General features: G+C 39.0%; 4 protein-coding genes across 6 annotated transcripts in view; 2 read left to right on the top strand and 2 right to left on the bottom strand.

Moving 5' to 3' along the window:
• The first annotated feature begins 236 nt into the window (after window positions 1-236).
• Window positions 237-3,670, top strand: LOC115623513 (beta carbonic anhydrase 1). The gene is made up of 4 exons (XM_030517893.1): window positions 237-459; window positions 1,716-1,800; window positions 1,871-2,058; window positions 3,121-3,670. Exons 1-4 carry the CDS (start codon window positions 367-369, stop codon window positions 3,520-3,522), a joined length of 768 nt encoding a protein of 255 aa, XP_030373753.1. The 5' UTR covers window positions 237-366; the 3' UTR covers window positions 3,523-3,670.
• On the bottom strand, window positions 3,614-5,496 carry LOC115623512 (ras-related GTP-binding protein A). The gene is made up of 4 exons (XM_030517891.1): window positions 5,393-5,496; window positions 4,895-4,994; window positions 4,448-4,832; window positions 3,614-4,384 (listed from the first exon to the last, which is right to left on the bottom strand). Exons 1-4 carry the CDS (start codon window positions 5,402-5,404, stop codon window positions 3,946-3,948), a joined length of 936 nt encoding a protein of 311 aa, XP_030373751.1. The 5' UTR covers window positions 5,405-5,496; the 3' UTR covers window positions 3,614-3,945.
• Window positions 5,497-6,990: 1,494 nt separating this feature from the next.
• LOC115624141 (GILT-like protein 1) lies at window positions 6,991-9,909 on the top strand. Of its 2 annotated transcripts, none has more exons than XM_030518737.1 (5): window positions 6,991-7,144; window positions 8,473-8,601; window positions 8,660-8,821; window positions 9,487-9,624; window positions 9,701-9,909. In XM_030518737.1, exons 1-5 carry the CDS (start codon window positions 7,016-7,018, stop codon window positions 9,812-9,814), a joined length of 672 nt encoding a protein of 223 aa, XP_030374597.1. In that variant the 5' UTR covers window positions 6,991-7,015; the 3' UTR covers window positions 9,815-9,909. The 2 variants fall into 2 exon arrangements, with proteins under 2 accessions (XP_030374597.1, XP_030374598.1); XM_030518738.1 differs by lacking the exon at window positions 6,991-7,144 and adding an exon at window positions 8,224-8,396.
• A 449-nt stretch (window positions 9,910-10,358) lies between these two features.
• Window positions 10,359-19,496, bottom strand: part of LOC115623955 — a 51,157-nt gene continuing 42,019 nt past the window's right edge. Inside the window, exons 3-5 of one of the 2 annotated variants that reach the window (XM_030518520.1) lie at window positions 13,361-14,354; window positions 12,995-13,296; window positions 10,359-12,734 (exon numbers count right to left, since the gene is read on the bottom strand). In XM_030518520.1, the coding sequence (XP_030374380.1) occupies window positions 11,091-12,734; window positions 12,995-13,296; window positions 13,361-14,237 (2,823 nt within the window). In that variant the 5' untranslated portion in view covers window positions 14,238-14,354 and the 3' untranslated portion in view covers window positions 10,359-11,090. Of the gene's footprint in view, window positions 12,735-12,994; window positions 13,300-13,360; window positions 14,355-19,496 lie in introns of both variants that reach the window. The other variant, XM_030518519.1, reaches the window with a different exon arrangement.

The raw sequence follows: 19,496 nt of genomic DNA, 5'->3' as shown, positions 1-19,496 counted from the left end.
CAAATGCGCTGCCCACGTTGAGCAACATTTCTGCTCTCTCTGACTGTTCACGTACGCTCTGCTTTCTCTCTCTGAGCACAAAAGCTTAGAACGGAACAACTGTTGAAGGCGTCGTGTGCCGTCGTCATCGTCGTCGCCGTCGCGTGTTTTGGAATCAACAATTCAATTTCAAATGCTCCGCCAAACGTTTTAGTCGAAAGCACGCGTGCACACAATTTTTAGTTGCTCCACAAACTGAAGGGCAAAATTCATTTCAAAATTCTTGAAAAAGAAGAACAGTGAATACGATTTTAAAGTGCGTGCCAAATTAAACCTACTATCAACCAACTCACCAAAGACTTAGAATATTTAAATAACCGCCAAACAATGGAACGCATTTTGAGGGGCATTATGCGATATCGTAATACGACTCGCGAACAAATGGTCAAAGAATTTCAAAAAGTGCGCGATAATCCGGAGGTGAGTTTCATGCCGTGCTGGAAGGTCATGGAAAATTTGCGAACCCAAAAAGCTAAGCAAGGCGAGATTTGACATTGAATGAACGCACATTTATAAGTATACATACATACATACTTAGCAATCTATTTAGTGGCACTATATTATGAGGCATCGAAGCATGCCTTATGAATCGCATTGTTGTTGATGTTGTTGCTATTAATTGTTTGTTGTTGGAGTGTCTGTGTATTATCACGTTAGTTTTTTAATGACAGCCAGACGCTTCCATGTCTGCGCGCGCTCGCTCTCTCCCTCTCTCTTTCTCTCTGACACTCTGCTAGCCCCAAATGCAGCGCCATTCATTGTTGTTGTTGCTTTTGCACTTTGCACAAACGTCAAAATGCGTCATATACTTACTATTCAGTGTTGCCAACTTAGCCATTTTCCGGCTAGTTCTGGAATACTTCTAATGTCGAATGCGGAAAAATGGGTAAAATATCAGCTAGCGGGAAATGAAACGTTTCTATTACAACGCAAATACTCTATTGTTTTAAATGTTTAAAATTAGTATGTAGACTAAACACGAGCTTATATTTTTTAATAATAATGAATAATATTAGTGAAATAAATTAATATTTGTTAATTAATTATTAATTAATATAAAAAGGAATTTATTAGGAAGAATAAGGTAGTGCCCAAAATAGAACTAACGGAAATATTTTTAATATTAGATCTTTAAAAATAGCATTTTCTAGCCTAAGCTCAAGCTATGGCAACACTACGTACATACATACATACATATGTACATGCATGGAGTGCAAGGTAAGCGTCTGCAGCTTTTCTAGAGCGTGCTGGCAGCGTCGCCCCAACATGTCATCGCTCTCTTGCTCTTTGCTCTCCACGCTGGACGCACGTTTTTTTTTGTTGTTGTTGTTGGCCGGCACACATTTTTTGCTTTAAGTAAACAAACAACAAAGAATCACAAACCGGTTGAAGTTTTTTGCATCGTTTATAAAAAGTGCGAGCTTTTTTTATAACTTGCTAATTTGTTAATGGAAAGCAAATGTTACACCTTTCATTGTGAGTCATGTAATAATCTCAATTATTGTTGAACGTCCTTCAACCCTTCAACACACTGGCTGTGGACAGAATCGAGTGCTTTGGCAAACTGCCAAATGGGCTGAATAAAAAATGAAATTGAATATTTCTTTTTTTTTATCTAAGGGAACAAATATTTGTAAATACGTAAACGTAAACTCTTTTGTGCTTATCATCCACAGCCGAAGGCCGTATTTTTCACCTGTATGGACAGCCGAATGATACCCACACGCTACACGGACACCCATGTCGGAGACATGTTTGTGGGTGTGTTAAACATACTTAATCTAGTATCAGCAAATCAAATATTTAACACTTGCATGCTTTCCCACAACAGTTCGTAATGCCGGCAATCTGATACCGCATGCCCAACATTTCCAGGACGAGTACTTTAGCTGTGAACCCGCGGCCCTAGAACTCGGCTGCGTGGTCAACGATATTAGACACATAATTGTATGCGGACATAGCGATTGTAAGGCCATGAATTTGCTTTATCAGCTCCGAGATCCCGAGTTTGCCTCAAAGGTGAGTTGAATGTCAATGTTTTAATATTATTATAATCAACAGTTGAACTTCCCTGCGACGAACTCAAAAAAGCATTACAATTTATTTTAAATATATACAAAATCATTGCAAAGTTCAACGATATTGAGACATTTAATCATTAATCATAAAAACCGTTGTTAAGTTGTTGGCTATAAAATAAAAAATTCTATTTTAAATAAATCAGTAATCTCAGACATTTTTACTGATTTCCAGAATAGTGATTAGAAAAGCGTTTTGGGTCAATTATTGATTGAAACTTCAAAAGAAATCTGTATATGTAAATCTAAATTAATCTACACAAATATTGGAAATGGTTCTTGATTTGTTTTTTATTTAATATATAGTATGCATTCAATTTTGAGAGACTTGAAGACAAATCTATAACTCAATTAGAATGAAATATGTTTGTTATAAAGTCAGATCAAATCTGAAATAAAATACACATAAAAAAACTATAGTTTTTTAAACTTACCAAAATGTGCATAATATAGGCAGGAAAGAGGTTGTTGATTCGCCTATTAGTGAGGTGTTTTGGCTCTATAAAAATCAAGAAGCAATTTTTTTATAGCTATTTTGTGCTTACATTTTTTGGGAAAATCTCAAAAAATCGATTATTCAATTCACTTTAAATCGTTCTAAATATTATCTCCCCGAAAACCTATCTAAAATTTCAATTTTAAACTTAATAGACTTGGAAATATATAAATTTCAAAAACAAACGAGCAGATCATTCGATCTGACACTGAAATATTTGAATATTCTTTTCATTCCACGCTCGAGGCTCCACAACCCAAAACGAGTAATTAATAAATTTTTCACTACGTTCTCCCTAGAAGAGTGTTAAATATTCAGTAGCGGCTATAGTATACTATATTGATATTGTCTGCCTAAGCTTGAAAGACAAGTTTATATTCCTGCATATACTTGTAAACAGCAAGTATACCTTTTTTAGACCATTACTGTCCGCCAGCTCGTCGTAGAGATGTTCTACTGTAGAATTGAAATTGCTATTACATTTAATTTTCTGCTTATCACCCACAGCTGAATCGGCGACTATCGCCGCTGCGCTCCTGGATGTGCACGCACGCGAATACAAGTCTGAAGAAATTCGAGGAATGGCGTGATGCTGGTATGAAGGATCCATTACTGTTCTCCTCAGAAACGCCGTTACGGCGCTTTGTGGCGTACATAGACCCGGAGAATAAGTTTGCAGTCGAAGACAAATTATCGCAAATCAACACGCTTGAACAAATGTCGAATGTTGCTTCGTATGGCTTCCTAAAGGCGCGTCTCGAGTCCCATGATTTGCACATACACGCGCTGTGGTTCGACATATATACGGGCGATATCTATTACTTTAGTCGGGGGGCCAAGCGTTTTGTTGCCGTTGATGAGAGCAGCTTCGAACGTTTGTCCTCAGAAGTGAGACGTTTCTACTCATAGGAAGGTGGCAGCCTTTGGAAAACGATCTGTCTGTGATATGTGCAACAAATTTTAGGCCTTATTTTTAGCAAATGAAAAAGCATTTACAAAATATTTAGCATAAAATATGTCTAGCTCTTTGTAATTATAAATGTTTGTTTTTTACATATTTGTATATTGATTTGTTGATTGATTGTTTATGAACCTAAGGCTAAGAAGGTTTTTTGAAGAATGCTTATAAATGTAGAACAAAATCAACGTTTAACGAGGCGTTACATTATGGGAAGCAATGAGACTTTTTTGTACGCTCGGAGCGCTTCGATGTCTGTGCAATAACAAACCGTTTGTCTTTTTAACAAAACATTTAAAATTATAAAATAATATATAATAAAACGTAAAACGTAAAACTTAACGACCATCAAGGCAATGCTCCAAGGCCCACCATCAGTGGTATTTGTGATTATTATGATTCATGGCAATGCTATTCGGATTCTCCAGCTCCTCAAAGTACTTGCGCGCATTCCTAATATTCACAAGTGTCGCCTCCGACGGCAGCGTTGGATCGGACATAACGACCATTACGTATGTGTTGCTCGTGAAGGTATCTATGAAGGCGGCAAAGGCATTGTTTCGCACCTCCATTGATTGAAATTTGGCGCCCAGCTTCGAACAGCTGAGTTTGAATTGCTTTATAATGTTGGACACCTTTTCGAATCTGTGCGAGTCACGATTCTTTTTGCTCTGACAGTGTGAGATGACCAGAAAGGTTGCCTTCTCGAAGAGCATCACTTCGTCGGCTTCGATCACATTGGCAAAGTATGTCAGCGAGTTTTCGAGTGCCGCTACATTCGGTATCAACATCGTCACTATGGAAGACCAAGCTCTGTGAAGAGTGAAGAGACAGCTTAAGGGTTTAACAAAATGTAAACTCATTTGCAGGACTTACTTGTAGAGTGTCTCATCCCAGATGCTGGTGCGGAAGCAGGTTACATTGCCGGGCTTAGACAGACGTACTAAATCCTCTTCGCGCTCTTTGAACACATTCTCGCGGTGCTCCTCAGCTACCAAATCCATTTTGTGCACCAGACAAAAGATTTTGGCATCCGGCGAGTTCTGCAGCAACGCCTCCAAACAGGACTGATAATAATGCACATCCCGCTCCATTTCCTGGCTCTCCACATCGAACACATATATTAGCACCTCTACATTGCGAAATATGTTGTCCCGCTGCGTGCCAAAGTACTGTTTCATGAAGCCCTCCTGACCGCCACAGTCCCACAGATTTAGCACCAGGTTGCCCAGAAAGCGCACATGCGAGTGCTCCACATCGACTAAAAAGGATATTCACAATAAGGAAGAGCCTTTGACAAAATAATAATTATATTTGACTCACTTGTTGCTCCGAGACGCGTCGTATCTCTGGCTATATAGTTGGCAAAGATAATGGAGCGCATGCTGGTCTTGCCGGAGCCACTTTTGCCCATGAGTAGCACCTGCCATGCGAATAAATGACATCATAGAATTAACGCCTCAAATGATAAAACATTTGATAATGATAAAAGCTATATATGCATGTATGGAAATTTATTTTTGTTTCATTGCAAAAGTTCACGGGCAAGGTCCAAATATGTAGAACGAGAAAATGCGCATTTGAGGGATCACACTTCGCAGGATCAGTTCTAAGCACCAACAAACAAGTTCTGTACGTGTGCATGTGTGTGTGGTTGTGAATTTATGACACACACACACACAAACTCCAGCTGGGCTGTTGTTATTATTTCGGAATGAAAGGTGGGACCCGCACATATATGTATGTATGTATAAAGTGCGTGTATCAAAAACACTTTATCGCGTCAATACATGACGTGTCTAGCGGTAACACACAACTTGCCTTCTTCTTCATTATGTTTTTTGATTTATTCAACTGCTACTTTTAGTTTTATGGCTCCACTTCTGATGCAGATGCTCCACAAACAACAAAATAAAAGGTTGGGCGTATCAAAGCGCCGCATCTGGTAACGCTAAAAATTGGTGCTGTAAATAAATAATAGTGCTGCAAAACGGTATTAATAAGTTCGAACAGGGTAGCACTTTGCCGAAACGAAAACGAAAGCTCGTTGCTATAACAGCGGGTTACGAATAGCGCGCAGGTTGATTTGTTTGAAAACAAATATAGAATTTAAGCTGAAGAAAATTAAATTGAAAAATTATAAAACTTTAAAAATTAAAAATGTTTGCGTTAGTTTGAAACTTACATAAGTTTTTTATTAAATATTATTAGGTTTTTCTCTTTACTTTGTATAATTATTTATTGTTTATTTTTTTTAAATTATTTTAACAAGAACTTATTTGATATTGCAACCGGTATTTAATTGGTATTTATACATTTTTTAATTGGTATAACAAAGTCAATTTTAATTGAACAACTGTAGTATGAAGCATATAAAACTATTAGAAGCACCTTTAAAGATCAGTTGATAGCAACTCGCTGCGCAGGCAAAATGTCCAAGCTGCAAATTTTATTCATAGTGCCATACTTCTTATATAGTGGCGTGAATTGTATAGAAAATGAAATGCAATTAAAGGTGACATATTCCGGAAAATATGGCATACAAACTAAGTAAAAATTTGTCTATAAAATAGCCTTTGGATATCACAGTACTCTATTCTTCGCTTTGTCCGGACAGCAGGGATTTCATTAAAGATGAATTTTTGCCAGTTTTTGGGGAATTCCAAAATTACATTCATCTAACTTTGGTGCCATTCGGCAAAAGCAGAGTAAGTGCCGATATTCAATGATTTTTAAATGGTACAAGTATATTTTTATTTGCAGCGCAATGGTGCTGACTATGAGTGCCAGCATGGACCCGAGGAGTGTAAGGGAAATCTTTTGCAGGACTGTGCTTTGCATGCAACGAAGTCATCGTACTTGCAACTTAAGTACGTTGCCTGTCAGCTCGAAAACTTTAATAACACAACCGATCATCGCGTGAGTTTGCCGAAACATTGAGACATTTATTTTAATTTATAAAATTTTTGAATAAAATATGCTTGGCAGTGCATTAACATGCTCGGACTGGAAGAATCGGTGGAAGCGTGCCTGCAGAGTTACGAACAAAGCCACAAGTATCAGGAAATATCAGCTAAAATAACGCAGAGCTATATGTTTGAGGAAATACCAGCGATTATTTTTAATAATGTAAAGTTATAATATTTATCTTCAAAGTTAATACTAAACTGTTTTCGATGTATAGGTTTTTGAAGGGGACTTACAGCAGCTCGCACGTACTAATATACGCGCCACAATTTGCAAAAAATTAATGGAAAGACAAAGTTTGCAGCCTGTTTTTGCCAGCCCTGGAAATTCACCGTTAAATTGTAGTTACATGGTAGTGTGAAAATTTCTTATCACTCGTCGCAGACGTACATTTTATTTCAGTTAAAAATGCAGAACAATTCCAAAACCATGTTTGCGCGTAACTTGAACTTCCTTTTGCTTTCATTGCTCATTTTTATGATCGTAATGTGCTTCAAACATCTCAGTCATTGGAATAAATTGTGCGGTGTGAAGGAGGTGGCTAAAGGACCAACGATCCCGAACTTACATTCCGTGAAGCCTGAAGCGAAAACCATGAAACGAAAGGCAAGCATTTTAAATAATTATACTAGAATAGGTATAGTCGTGCTTATTTGTTTAACTATTCGTTAATTTACTCTCAACTAAGGAAATGTCATTTGATGTAAGTTATAATATGTTAATGATTAAAAGAATTTTTAGAGAAATATTTAAATTAGAGTGACAAACTATTTACTATATACCACTAATAAGAGTAAGAAATGTGCCAATGAAAAAGTGCTGTGTGTGTGATACGATCAGGCGTTTAATTGTTTTGGCCACTAGCATTATAATTCACGAATTCATTGTTTGACTTTAATTCCTTAAACTACAACATTTTAAATTCAATTTAAATATCGATTGCTCGATAACGCTGCTTGCGATCGATCCTAAGGACAAGTGTTAAAAATGTGAGAGCTGGCAGATGACACGCCACTGTAGCGTAAATTTATTTTTGTGAATGTAACGGTTTTCAACGCGGAAGTACATAGGTAGCCAATGTTGAGAGAATAAGAGAGTGTGTAGAAGAGGGAGAGAGTGTGTGAGAGAGGGGGCCCCGGCGGCACTGAGACAATAAGGCGCATAAGAAAAAGCTTAATGTCACCCTCACGGGCGCTTAATGAACGGTAAACACAACATGCATATAGGATGAGTGTGTGTGGGTTTGCGGTCGTGTCTGTATGGGTTTATAGGTTTGTACGTTATTTTTGGGCTCTTGTGAGCGAGCGGCAGCCTTCTTTTGTTATTGGAATTTTCAAAAAAGTTGTAAAAAACTGAGCTGACAAAAAAACCGGCTTAAAGTGAGAATGACATGGTAAACACACATACATACATATGTATATGTGTGTGGGTATGTCGTATATGTATGCCTATGTACGTATGTATGTGCATTAATGTGCACATGTAAATACATACATATGTATGCATGTATGTATGTATTTATGTGCGTTCGCAGCTGTGTTGCTTTGTCGGCTGACGCTGACCGAAAAAGCCCGACAAGCACAACAAAACTAAATTCAGTTGTTAAACTAAAATTGAATTTGTCGGTCGCACAACATTTAAGCCAAGCGAACGCTTTATTTGTGCTTTTCTGTGTGTTTTGTAACGGTTGCCACGCGTTTAGAACACGTTATCAGCTGAAAATCCCAATTGCCAGTGCCGTTGCAAAATGTTACGTTCTCCCCTCGTCCTTGGTATCATCACTCTATTGTTGATGTTCCATAATTTCCCAACATCATCGGTGGCCTTGCGGGTCTCACGTCAGCTTAGCGGCGATAGGGTGCGTTGGCCTTTGGCTTTAGCCACTAGACATTAATTTAGCTGCCTGTCGTTTCGTTCCGTTCCGTCCCTCCTAGCTGCACATCACGATACTCTACGAGTCCTTGTGTCCGGACAGTCGGCGTTTCATGCGTCAGCTGGGACCCGTGCATGACGAACTGAAGGACTATGTGGACATACTTCTGGTGCCTTTCGGCAAGTCCTACGTAAGTAACATTACTATCCTAATATCCACATAAAGTTCGAACACCTACTTGATTACAGTCCCAGCAAAATGGCGCCATTTTCCACTGCCAGCACGGACCGGACGAGTGCTTGGGGAACCGCTTGCAGAGCTGCGTTCTCAGCACCACCACCGATCAGGGCGCTCAAGTGAAGTTTGCGGTTTGCCAAATGCTATCGTCAGAGTTCGATAAAATTGAAACTGTGAGTATATTCCCATTTTACTATACGAGCATCTTTTTAAAGTATTACACACGAATTGTGAGTCTTTTAGTTTTAAATTATTTTTCATAAAGCGTTAGCGAAAAACCCCAAATTGAAATTTCCATTCCCAACAATTTAGGCCTCAAATCATACTAATTTACTTGTATAATTTATTTCGCGATGAACTAATTAAAAGTTAAAATTGTTGTTAAATAAAATATTTTGTACATATATGGCAGCTCATCAGAATTTTTACCCAGATAGTTTTTATATAATTAAGATTTAAACTTAATGCATAACTTTTTGCTTTTTGTAAAGTAAATATTCCATTTTAAATAAATAAAAATACATCAATTATATTTTAGTTATTAAATAAAAGTTAGGAAATTTTTTTATAGAAACATTTTTAATTCATGTCTACCCATTTAGGAATATTTTGTGTATTATATGAAATATCTTTAGGTAATGTCTTAGAGATATTATTTTAAAGTAATTTTATAATAGGGATACTTTTTAATCGCTAAAGAAAATCTCACATTTTTTAACTTTTTGCATAGATAACTTTCGGTTATATTCTTATGCTTTCTTAGACGAGTCGTAATATTTAATAAACAGTTTGAGCAATTTGTTCAGTAATAATTATTATTGCAATTTTTTATTGCAAGTGTGCCATTGGTGCCGGCCTCTCCCCCAATATAAAGCAATGTGCGGAGACTTCGGTGGGAACTGCACTGCAATTGGAAGCGGAGAGAATTACCAATTTGTACAAACCCAAGTTTATACCCACAATCGTCTACAACGGCGTAAGTAGCACATGAAATGATTGCGAAATAATTAAAAGTAAAACTGGCATTCAACTGGTTTACGTTTTCCCAACAGGTCTTCAGTCAGGAGTTGCAAGATAAATCGCTGCGTAATTTCCGCGGAACAGTGTGCAATTTGTTATTACAACTGAATAAGCTAAGCCCCAAATATTCGAGAGTCTGTCAGTAAAGCGATCCTTGCCACCCCATTTATGGAAGCCCAAATTTCAGAGCTTTTGAAAATGTAAGCCCAGCAATAAAATGATTTAAGTGCACATTTGAAAAGGGTTAAGCATCTTTGTATTTCTTTCAAGAAATAATTGTAAACCAAAGGTAAGTTTAGCGAAGACCGATTCGTGCAAAGTGTTGACGCATTTTGGAAATTGTTAGGAGCTTATTGCTGGACTAGGCATATTTTTAAAAGAGCATTTCACTGTAGGACAGCAACACAGCTTGGAACTATATGACTGGCAATCGACCATAGAAATTTGTGTTTATTTATGCCCGCCCGGTATTTCTCGAGTGAGTGTAATATTATTTCTACGGCGCCGGCGCCGTCGGTATGAGCGTTTAAAGATCATCGTTTAAAGATACTCATATATATTTCAAATGTAATTTAGAAGGCTTAAGAGCAAGCATTTCGAAATTCGTAACACTCTATGCAAAGAAAAAAGCGCAACTTCTATTTGCAAATCCCTGCTTTTGTATTCATTTAGAAAATAACACAACACTTGTTTTCAAATTAATCGCATATATTTTCCATATAATAATTTATATATTTTTTAAGATTTAAGATACAATTCATGGAATATGCATTCATGCAGTGCTTAGGCGTCTACTTTTTACAGCATATAATATATATGGATTTGTTTGTATGTTTGTTGTGAGAACTAAATTCATTTTGGAGGGTGATGGTGATGTAAAAGGGGCAGGGAGTGAAAACAATAGTGTAATATAATATATAATATCGTTTAGCATTTTGTGCGACACACAAACCAACAACAAATGACTTAAAAGAAAAAAAATGCTCATAATAATGTGTATATTAATATGCATAACTTAAAACTAACAATTAACTACAATTATAAACGCGCCTGTTACCCATTTGTTGTGCTGCCGTCGGACTAATTCATGTTTTTGTGGTGTATAGCTACAACTATTTACAAGAGCCTGCCGCAGGTGCGTATAAAGCTATGGGCGGACAGACAAATAATTTGCACACAAATTTGTCTTATCTTACATGCAGGCTTTAAAAAATAAAGGCCCATATGTTTGTGCTCATTATTTGCGCGTCTGAACAACGATCAGACATGCAATTAGTTCACACAACAAATTTGTGCAAATTCCAACAAAGTTTCTTGTTAGGCGACAAAGCTGTGTGCAAATTATTTTTTTCGAAAATTCTTGCAAAACAAATAACAATGTGTGTATAGTATATTTATAAAGCATACTTTCGGGCGCACGGCTTAAACCGCAGTGCCCGTCGCGCTCTTCGTGAGCGAGCGACGCGGCATGGGCTTTGGCGGCAATTGTGGTTTGCTCATTGCTGGGCCTTGTGCTGTTGTTGGTGGTGTTGTGGGGATTGCTGTGCCAGCACGCTCTCTCTCCTGGTACTCCACATAGCCGCTCTCATCACTGCACTCCGAGTCGTCGGTCTCATTGCCATTGTCGCGTTGTTGTTGCTTGCGAGTCCGCTTTACAGTGCGACCGCTGTTCGCGGTCCCGTTACCCACCATCACAACATCGAGGCCATTGAGAGAGCTGGCGGGAGATGTGTTCAGCTTCAGCGTAATGGAGCTGGAGCTGCTGTAGTTGGTGGCGTCACTGTTGTTCCGCAACTCCAGTCTTTGGTACATGATCTCCGCTAGCACCTGCTCGTTGTTGCTGTCCTCCAGGGCGCTAGATATGCTCAGCCGTTGCTTGTATTTGTGGGCCAACTCCTCGTGGTTGGCATTTGTGACTGTGCTGGCCGTTTCGCAGCCGCTGGAAATGGAACCCTCATCGCTATCCAAGCCATGCAGTTTCTGTGCGTTGCTCTCATTCGCCACTGCTGCGCTGCCCTCCTGAGCCGCACTGAGCGCTGCGTTTACCGCCGCGTGGGAGCCACTGCTGCTGCTGGTGGTGCTGCACGAGGCATTGCTGGAGATGCTGGACTGCTGCTGATGACGATATTGGTGTTGAGCGTATTGGGCACCTGTCGTCTCCAGACTGCTGCCGCACTCGTCGCTGCTCAGCCCCAGATTTGTGTTCATCTTGCGCATCGAGTTGCGATGCAACATGTTGAGGAGCGCGGCCTGCCTGAAATAATGATCCTCGGCATCATCCAGATAGTCCTCTTCCTCGCCATCGCTGCAGATGCCGTTGCGTCGCAATGAGACGCCCAACTCTTCGGTGTCATAATCAGCCTGCGGATCGGCACTGGGATCGCTGTTGATGGTCGGCAGCAGGCTGAGCGGCTGCTCTTCATCGTACTCGCTCTCGTCCTGCGGCAGCTGCTGCTTCAGCTCGCTGAGACTGCCCAGACTCTGACTGTTGTTCTTGTGCAGCTGCATGTCGAAGTAGGGCAGCAGCTCGGTGCTAAGCGTTGTGCTGGTATCGTAGTCATTGAACTTGAGCAGCTTCTCGAAATCGTCCGAATCGGAGCCGTCCGAGGCGGGTGTAAGTGGCACCGCCGACGCAGCTGCCACAGGCTCTGTCTTTGCCGGCTGACTATTGGCAGAGGCAACAACAGTTGGCTGATGCTGACAGCAGCCGACCGACTGGATTTTGCCGGTGCGTCTGATGGAGTGACCGCGTCGGCAACGTCTACGACCCAGCGTCATGGCCGGATAGAGGGAGTCACGTTGACAGCAGGATTTCATCTCTGGCTCATTGGTATCCTCAATTTCATCGCCCTCCTCCTCGCCAATGGCCTCCTCGATGGCCATCAGTTTCGGCGCCGACTTGGAACGCTCCAGTGGTGGTCGATAGTTGTTGCCGCCCACGCTCAACATGATCTTGCGACGCGGCAAACTGGGATTGTCGTACACCGCATTGGCCAGACTGAGACGCGCATTTTGCTTGAGAATTTTCTCGCGTTTAAATTCACGCAAAGCGCTCTCCAGATTTTCCTGCAAGTAGAAGAAGATGTTCGATAAATATGGAACTCCATTGAGTCTCTATATGAGTCCGACGAGGGAGGTAAGACTTCTTAATCTTCTCAAATTAAGTACAGTAAGGCGATGGATAACTCGCAGTCTTATTTTCGAAATACACAGTAAGATATGTATTTATTAAGTAACGCCATTCAAATCTTCAAAATGCTTATTTGGATCGTTTGCCTATGGGTTATCTACTACTATATAATCATAGCTCTTATCTTGCTACTTACTCTCAATGTATCGCTTATATCCTGCGCAATCTTCTCCTTGCTGCAGAGCACCGCATGGCAGCGCAGCTCGTGCTTGAGCTTGCGACCCTCATGTCTGTAGATCCAGCAGAAGACTCGCGGATAGTTCTTTGGCGCACAGCAATAGGTAATGCGATTGGCCCAGTACTCGGTGAGACCGTGTTGTCGGGTGGTCGCCTTCAGACCCGAGGCACACACCTTGATGCGCATTATGACATCCGGCTTGGTGTGCTGCGTATAATTCCGCCACAGCGTATTCAGCTGCTTCTCCACGCAACCTTCACCTGCTGGAAGTTGACTATCAGTATGGAGGTCCTTTACTATGCTTGGAAAGCAACTCAGACTTACCCTTGGCCCAGCCAGTGAGCACATTCCCCAGGTAGGAGACCTTAAACTCCGGATCAGGCGTGCTTATGTCCACACTGTGGGTGCGCTTCCACCAGAGCTTACCGAGTCCGCGACTCAGGGTACGCATAGCCTTGACACTCAGATCATCGTTCTGTAGCAGCTCCCGGGCCACATGCTCGTTCCGACTGCCCCCATACAGATCCCGGGAATCGGTGGTCAGGGTGACCATGTTGGTGACTGTGACGGTATCATCGCTGCCCGCTATGTCCCCATCCTCCTTGGACATGCGCTTAAAGCGTTCCAGGTAAGGAGCGCTGCCTCCATGTCGACGTCCCCCGAACGTGTTAAACTTCCCGCTGGCCTCGTTGGCGAGCCGCTTCTGTTCCTGCTTCTCGAACTTTTTGGCATTGTAGGTATTGCCGAGCAATCTGGCGATGCTGTTGCTCTTCACAAACTTGTGCGTCCGTGGGGGCGTACCGATCGGCACCAGCGGCGCCGGCGGCAGCAGCAGCACATTTGTTATGTGCGGCGTGGATTTGGAGGGCATGGTCGACGACTCTGACGTTGCTTGTGACTTGTTCGCCTTTTTGCCAAATGTGAAAAGGGTTCGACGTCCTTTTGACTTTTTCAGTGTGTTGGTGTTGTTGTTGTTGTTGTTGGTGGCATTTGGTTCGTTGTTTGGTATCGCTTTGCGCACTGCATTTGTGTTGTTGGTTGTGGCAACAGTTTTGTTGTTGCTAATTACCAAGTTGCTGATGCTATAATCATCGTAATCGTTGTTGTTGTTGTTATTATTATTGTTGTTGTGCGTGGCTACAAAATCAACTTCATCGCAACTCTCTGTCGATGTCGTGACTTTGTTGTTGTTGGCTGCCATATTGCAATTTGTATTTGCGTGTGTGTGTGTGTGTGTGGGATTTGGTTAATCGTTGGTGTTACCGCTTCAATATCCGCTCGCAATTGGCTCTGATATTGTCATCATACGGATAAGGTGCTGCAATTAGAGGGAAAAGGAAATAGATAATGGTTAGCTCTAGGTTTTGAAACAAATACAGCAACGACTTATAATGGAAATCTACAAATCTTGGTGCCTTAGCACTTAAAATATTTGGCATCCAGACGTGCAGATATTCAGACGATTTGTAATGTCAAAGTTCGTGCCTTTAGGTCCACATTTGGTCTACAGCATAACTTCTGATTAATTCAAGTAATGTCGAACATAGTCTGCAAATGGGGGAATCCGGGTATTCAGTATACGAGTATACGTAAATCTACTTATCCTCACAGACTGACTGCACTAATCAAATTATCGCTGAACCCAATACGCAGCAGCTTAAGAGCTGAAACATTTTGGGGTGCATAAAATTCAACCCACAAATGGGGGAAACGTGGACATGAAATTATAATTTAATGTTCAATTGATTTTGATTTCGTGATTGAGTGATTTTGATTTATTCCGTGTTTAGCAAAATGATTTAAATAACCGATAGATGTGGATTTATAATAGAAAAGGAATAGTCTGAGGATTTTATTCTCCTTTCTGTTTGTACTAGTTAAAAGGTCATGCTTAGGACTTTGAATTCATTCCTAACTATGAGTTAATTATTTGCTGCACATGCCCCTTATAGCCCCTTTTTGGTGCAGCCTATGGGATGCAACTAAAAGTTTTAACTCTATCACTAATTACTACAATTAGCACCTCAGGCAGCTGTGAAATTATTGCAGTTCAGTTTTAAGCGCGTCGCTATTTTTACACTAAAAATAAACTCGCTAAGCAAATATTTAAACATGTTTTTTTAGCATTTGGAAAATGCCACACAATGGAGGGTATTACGTTTTTTTTATTATTATTATTTTGTGTTGTGTTTTATTTGTGTTGTATTTTGTTAGTAATTGTTGTTAAAAGGCAGTTAAAGATGCAACTATCAAAGTCATTAACTATTAAATGGCTTAATGCAAAGGGCAATTATGGCCGAGAGTGGTAATTTTTTTTTATTATTTATTTATTTAATGCTGGGCTATTAGGTTACTATTGTTGTGTGCTGCGCAGTTTTGAAGCCTCCGTTGTGTGCGAGGGAAGGGAAATCTATTGACTAAGGTATTTATTTGAAAATGTCAAAGCACTCAACCCATCCATATGGCGTAATTCTGTTTATTTAACGCTCATTAGATACTGGGTCGAGACATTTTTGCGGAAGTTGTCACAAAAATGTTTGCCGCCTTTCTTTAAAAGTCCAAGAATAATTGTTTACTTTCTCTGAGGCATTGGTTTCTACTTGTATTGTGCTTAAAAACTTAAACAAAGAAGTGAAAAAGAATGACACTCTTTCGCGCTGACGCAAAAGTTCGAAATTTTACAATGAAAATTAAGAGAATTTTATATTTGTGCTAGCTTAATGATTTCAAATAACATTGCTGACAACACAGGGCATATATGAGAGGCACAGCTCTACTGATGTGGTGACTAATTAATAATGAAAATTTTTCAAATGTAAATATTTTTAATTAAATCAAAACAATAAGAGATTAATTGTTGTTAGTATTAATTATTAATTTGGACAACTAACTTAATAGACAAATGAAATGCTGCCAAAAGGAATAAAAATTGAAAGAAAATTACCATTAATCTATTTTCTATATTATAGTAGTGGAACGGAAGAAAAATTCTTTATCAAAGACATATTTATTTATATAACTAACTGTTAAAGATTCTTTGGTCAAAAAATCGGAAACACACCTTTTAATTTCTAAGATTTAATTAAATTAAGAATTTAAAGATTAAGAAATACAAATTTATAATTTTATTTTTTCCACAAATGTCTTATTTTCGAAATGTACTTTACAGGCGATTGTCTAATTTGTATAATAAATATATCTTTGATTATCTTATCTTGTATACACGTGTAGTGTGGAATAGCCTATTTTAAGCTTTCTTATCATTGCAACATTTTTTAGCAAAGTGGGCACGTCGTAGACATCTTCCCTATTCCAAGCCCAGTACATATGTCGTCTATCTGAGATAGACGACTATCTGTTTTTATTCATTTTTTTTTTAATGCAAGTGTCAACTCTTTAGCTTGGAGTCTATTTGATTAATCAAACATCTTATCAACATGGTGGTTTGGTTCCTATTGTTAAACACAACGACTTCTGATTTATATGGTATGTCATCTATAAAATTATAATTCGAAATTGCTTTTCACTCCAGCTAATCACATTCGTGATTTGAAATTAAAGCTAATCGTGATAGCGACATTATCGTTTGAATTAAAATCACATGACTCTTTGGAGTACACTAGTGCTATACTATATGGTATACATAGATTGGTAGAACTTGGACTGTTGACAGTTCTAGTTTGAAGTGGAACGAAAAAATTGTTGACTTTGCATTTTGCATAGTAAATGGCATTATCTATGCTAAAAATACTCGCATATGCACATACTATATGTTTATTGTATTAATGAGAACCTATTGGCCACAATGCAGCTGGCCAGCAGACCACATGTGAGCAAAGCGACCTTGGCTAAATGCAGGTGTCTGCATCTTTGTGTCTCTTTCTGGGCAAACAAGTCTGCGCGACGCTTTCACTTTTTCGATTCGCGACTCAGATTGGCGACTCGGTTGGTGACTCCTTATGTAAATGTCAACCTGCCAGCGACCTATTCAGGCATTCCCAGGCCAAAGCCGAAAACGAAAACTGGAGACTTGAGACTCAAGACAGGTAGTTAGTTAGGCCCTGCCGGCGGCCAATGACATTGCCGTGGAAAATGTTTTCTCTGCGGGCCCCAAACGGGTGAAAAGAAGCGAAGAAAGCGCGCCGACTTTGTTGCGTTCAAAGGCAGCGAAAAGGGCAAACAAAATAAGTGAAGTAAGTAATTGTAATTGTTTTTCTCAGTCCAACGATTCCGACTTCAACTTCGAGGCGTTGCCATTATCATTTAGGTGTGTATTTTTTTTTTCAACTTCAACTTTGAATACATATAGTATATATATATTTTTCTCATTTTTTTGTGTGGCTTGTGCGCCAAGCGATATTAAAGTACGAGTACGTTGATTAAATGCTAAAAAAGGCTTTTGTCGCTTAGTGAATTGCATAAAAGATTCAAAAGGCGTAATGAGGAAGTGTTTGGAAGTGGAGAGAAGGTGCAAAGAAGGTAGGTAGCTGTGTGTGTGTGCAAAATTTTAATTGATTGTCCCAAGTAGGAAATCAATGACGATGACTAGGCGGCGCCTGAGAAAAGTTAAAAGTGTGCCTTTAATAGTTGATGAGCCATGAGGGGTCGGCTAAATGTCTTAAGTAGTCGCCATAACGAAAGATTAGTCAGACAACTCTGTCTTAGGGCTGGAAGCAGCAGTCAGCAATAAATATATATTTTAGAAAATATACTATACTATTATACGATATAGAAATAAAAAAAATATTCCACAATTATTGTTAACTTGTTCAATTAGTAGCACAAGTAGCTTACCAAATATCTAAGTAAACATTTAATTTGTCATTTCTATTTAAAAGACCAGCCCACAATTATTTACAAATCTGCCAAGTCAGCCCAAAAAAAAAAAAAAAAAAAATCCCAGCTTTCATGCTTCAACAGTTCTAAGAAAAATCTGTTTATTTTAATAACCAACAATTAAATAATTTGTGTTCCAAAATTAACGCTATGGTAGCAAATAAATTTGTAAGCGCCCTCTGTTTTTTTGTTCAGAATCTATATGTTTATTTTTAGTTCGGATCTCGGCATGTCGAATCGAATTAAAATAGCGACAATGAGTCTGAGCCCCACAAGTCGACCTACGTTAAATGAATATATACTACTATATTTATCTAGCTATATAGGTAGCTCAGACAGGGGAAAAATTGTGACAAGTCATTTATCAAAACTCATTTTTAAACATACTACACATATTTATAACAGCTACGTTTTTTGGCTGCCGCTGGCAAATGTTTCCCAGGCTCTAACAACAAGCTGCTTACGAAGTGCAAAGCCGCAACAACAACAAAAAAAAAAAAAAAACAAAAAACAACAACTACAGGAGGGGAGCTTGTGTTTATTTAAACTCAAAAGTCTAGTCGAGCCACCACTTGAGCATTAAATCAGCAGCCATAACAACAACAACAGCACGCAAAGTTCTCAATAAGCAAACTAAACTACATCAAAATCAAGAAGAAGAAGAAGAAGAGAGTAAAGAAAGCTGTAACGAAACTTTGGTACTCTTTACAATATCGATTGAAGGTCGTAGAGTTTGCTGGATTGAAAACTTATTTCTATTCAAAATTTTGCAACATAAATAAAGAGAAAGAGAGGAAAGGGTATAAGGTCTTCATCAGGGTCTATAAGCCACGTTAAAACAAACGTTATTATAAGGAAAATGAAGTAAATCGGAAGCGTTCAGAAGTAAAGAGTCTGCACTGCGTCTCACAAGTTTACGACATTTTCGAACCAACGCAATATCTCTTGAGTAACCATCCAAAGTAGTCAAGTTCCTTTGAAATCGGCGCTCATTAATAAACAGTATTAACAGAAAAGATGCATTTAATAGGGAAGCTTTCATTTTCTGATACTTAATCGTATTTTTAGTAAGTTCGAAGTTGAAAACTAATAGAAAAATAATCATTATAAATAACAATGATAAACTCAAATAATGTATAACATACAAGTATATCTATAAGATTACATTTTTAAATAAATTGAAAAAAAATAGTCAACTTGTAACTCCCAACCAACTGCTAACAAATTAAGCATTCACTAGAACTAGAATTTGCGAAGAAAGCAATTATTTGCGCGAATAATTAAAAGATAGCAATTGTTATTTAATATAAATAGAATAGAATTAATTATTTTTTAATTATCTGCAAACAGACTAATAATAAATTGATAAGAATATATCATTTTCGCACGTCAGCATGATACGAAATTGAGAGTGTGCTTTTTTGTAAAACGGGGGGAATACATCGCTTGGCAGTGTTTTATTTTGAATTTCTATTTATAAGCAGCTTAGAATACCCATTTGGGTAGGGTATAGAAATAAATGCAATTTATTATTCAAGTCTATCTGTTCCGACGCTCAGTCTATCTGTCAGATCCGACTGCCCGACCGTCTGTCCGTTCAGCTACGGCTCAGGTGCACAGCAGA

The sequence above is a fragment of the Scaptodrosophila lebanonensis genome, unplaced genomic scaffold (assembly GCF_003285725.1).
Source record: "Scaptodrosophila lebanonensis strain 11010-0011.00,11010-0021.00 unplaced genomic scaffold, SlebRS2 tig00000053-arrow-pilon, whole genome shotgun sequence".
Classification (NCBI taxonomy): domain Eukaryota; kingdom Metazoa; phylum Arthropoda; class Insecta; order Diptera; family Drosophilidae; genus Scaptodrosophila; species Scaptodrosophila lebanonensis.
This window is presented reverse-complemented; position numbering and strand designations above follow the sequence as displayed.

Excerpts from the sequence above, each read along its gene's own strand:
- LOC115623513 (XM_030517893.1), top strand. The coding sequence starts at position 367 with ATGGAACGCATTTTGAGGGGCATTATGCGATATCGTAATACGACTCGC. Across the intron at positions 460-1,715 it reads AAGTGCGCGATAATCCGGAG|CCGAAGGCCGTATTTTTCAC; the intron begins GTGAGTTTCATG and ends TATCATCCACAG. Across the intron at positions 1,801-1,870 it reads TGTCGGAGACATGTTTGTGG|TTCGTAATGCCGGCAATCTG; the intron begins GTGTGTTAAACA and ends TTCCCACAACAG.
- LOC115623512 (XM_030517891.1), bottom strand. Across the intron at positions 4,833-4,894 it reads GACGCGTCTCGGAGCAACAA|TCGATGTGGAGCACTCGCAT; the intron begins GTGAGTCAAATA and ends TATCCTTTTTAG. Across the intron at positions 4,385-4,447 it reads TGGGATGAGACACTCTACAA|AGCTTGGTCTTCCATAGTGA; the intron begins GTAAGTCCTGCA and ends CACTCTTCACAG.
- LOC115624141 (XM_030518737.1), top strand. The coding sequence starts at position 7,016 with ATGATCGTAATGTGCTTCAAACATCTCAGTCATTGGAATAAATTGTGC. Across the intron at positions 7,145-8,472 it reads CGAAAACCATGAAACGAAAG|CTGCACATCACGATACTCTA; the intron begins GCAAGCATTTTA and ends CGTCCCTCCTAG. Across the intron at positions 8,602-8,659 it reads TGCCTTTCGGCAAGTCCTAC|TCCCAGCAAAATGGCGCCAT; the intron begins GTAAGTAACATT and ends ACTTGATTACAG.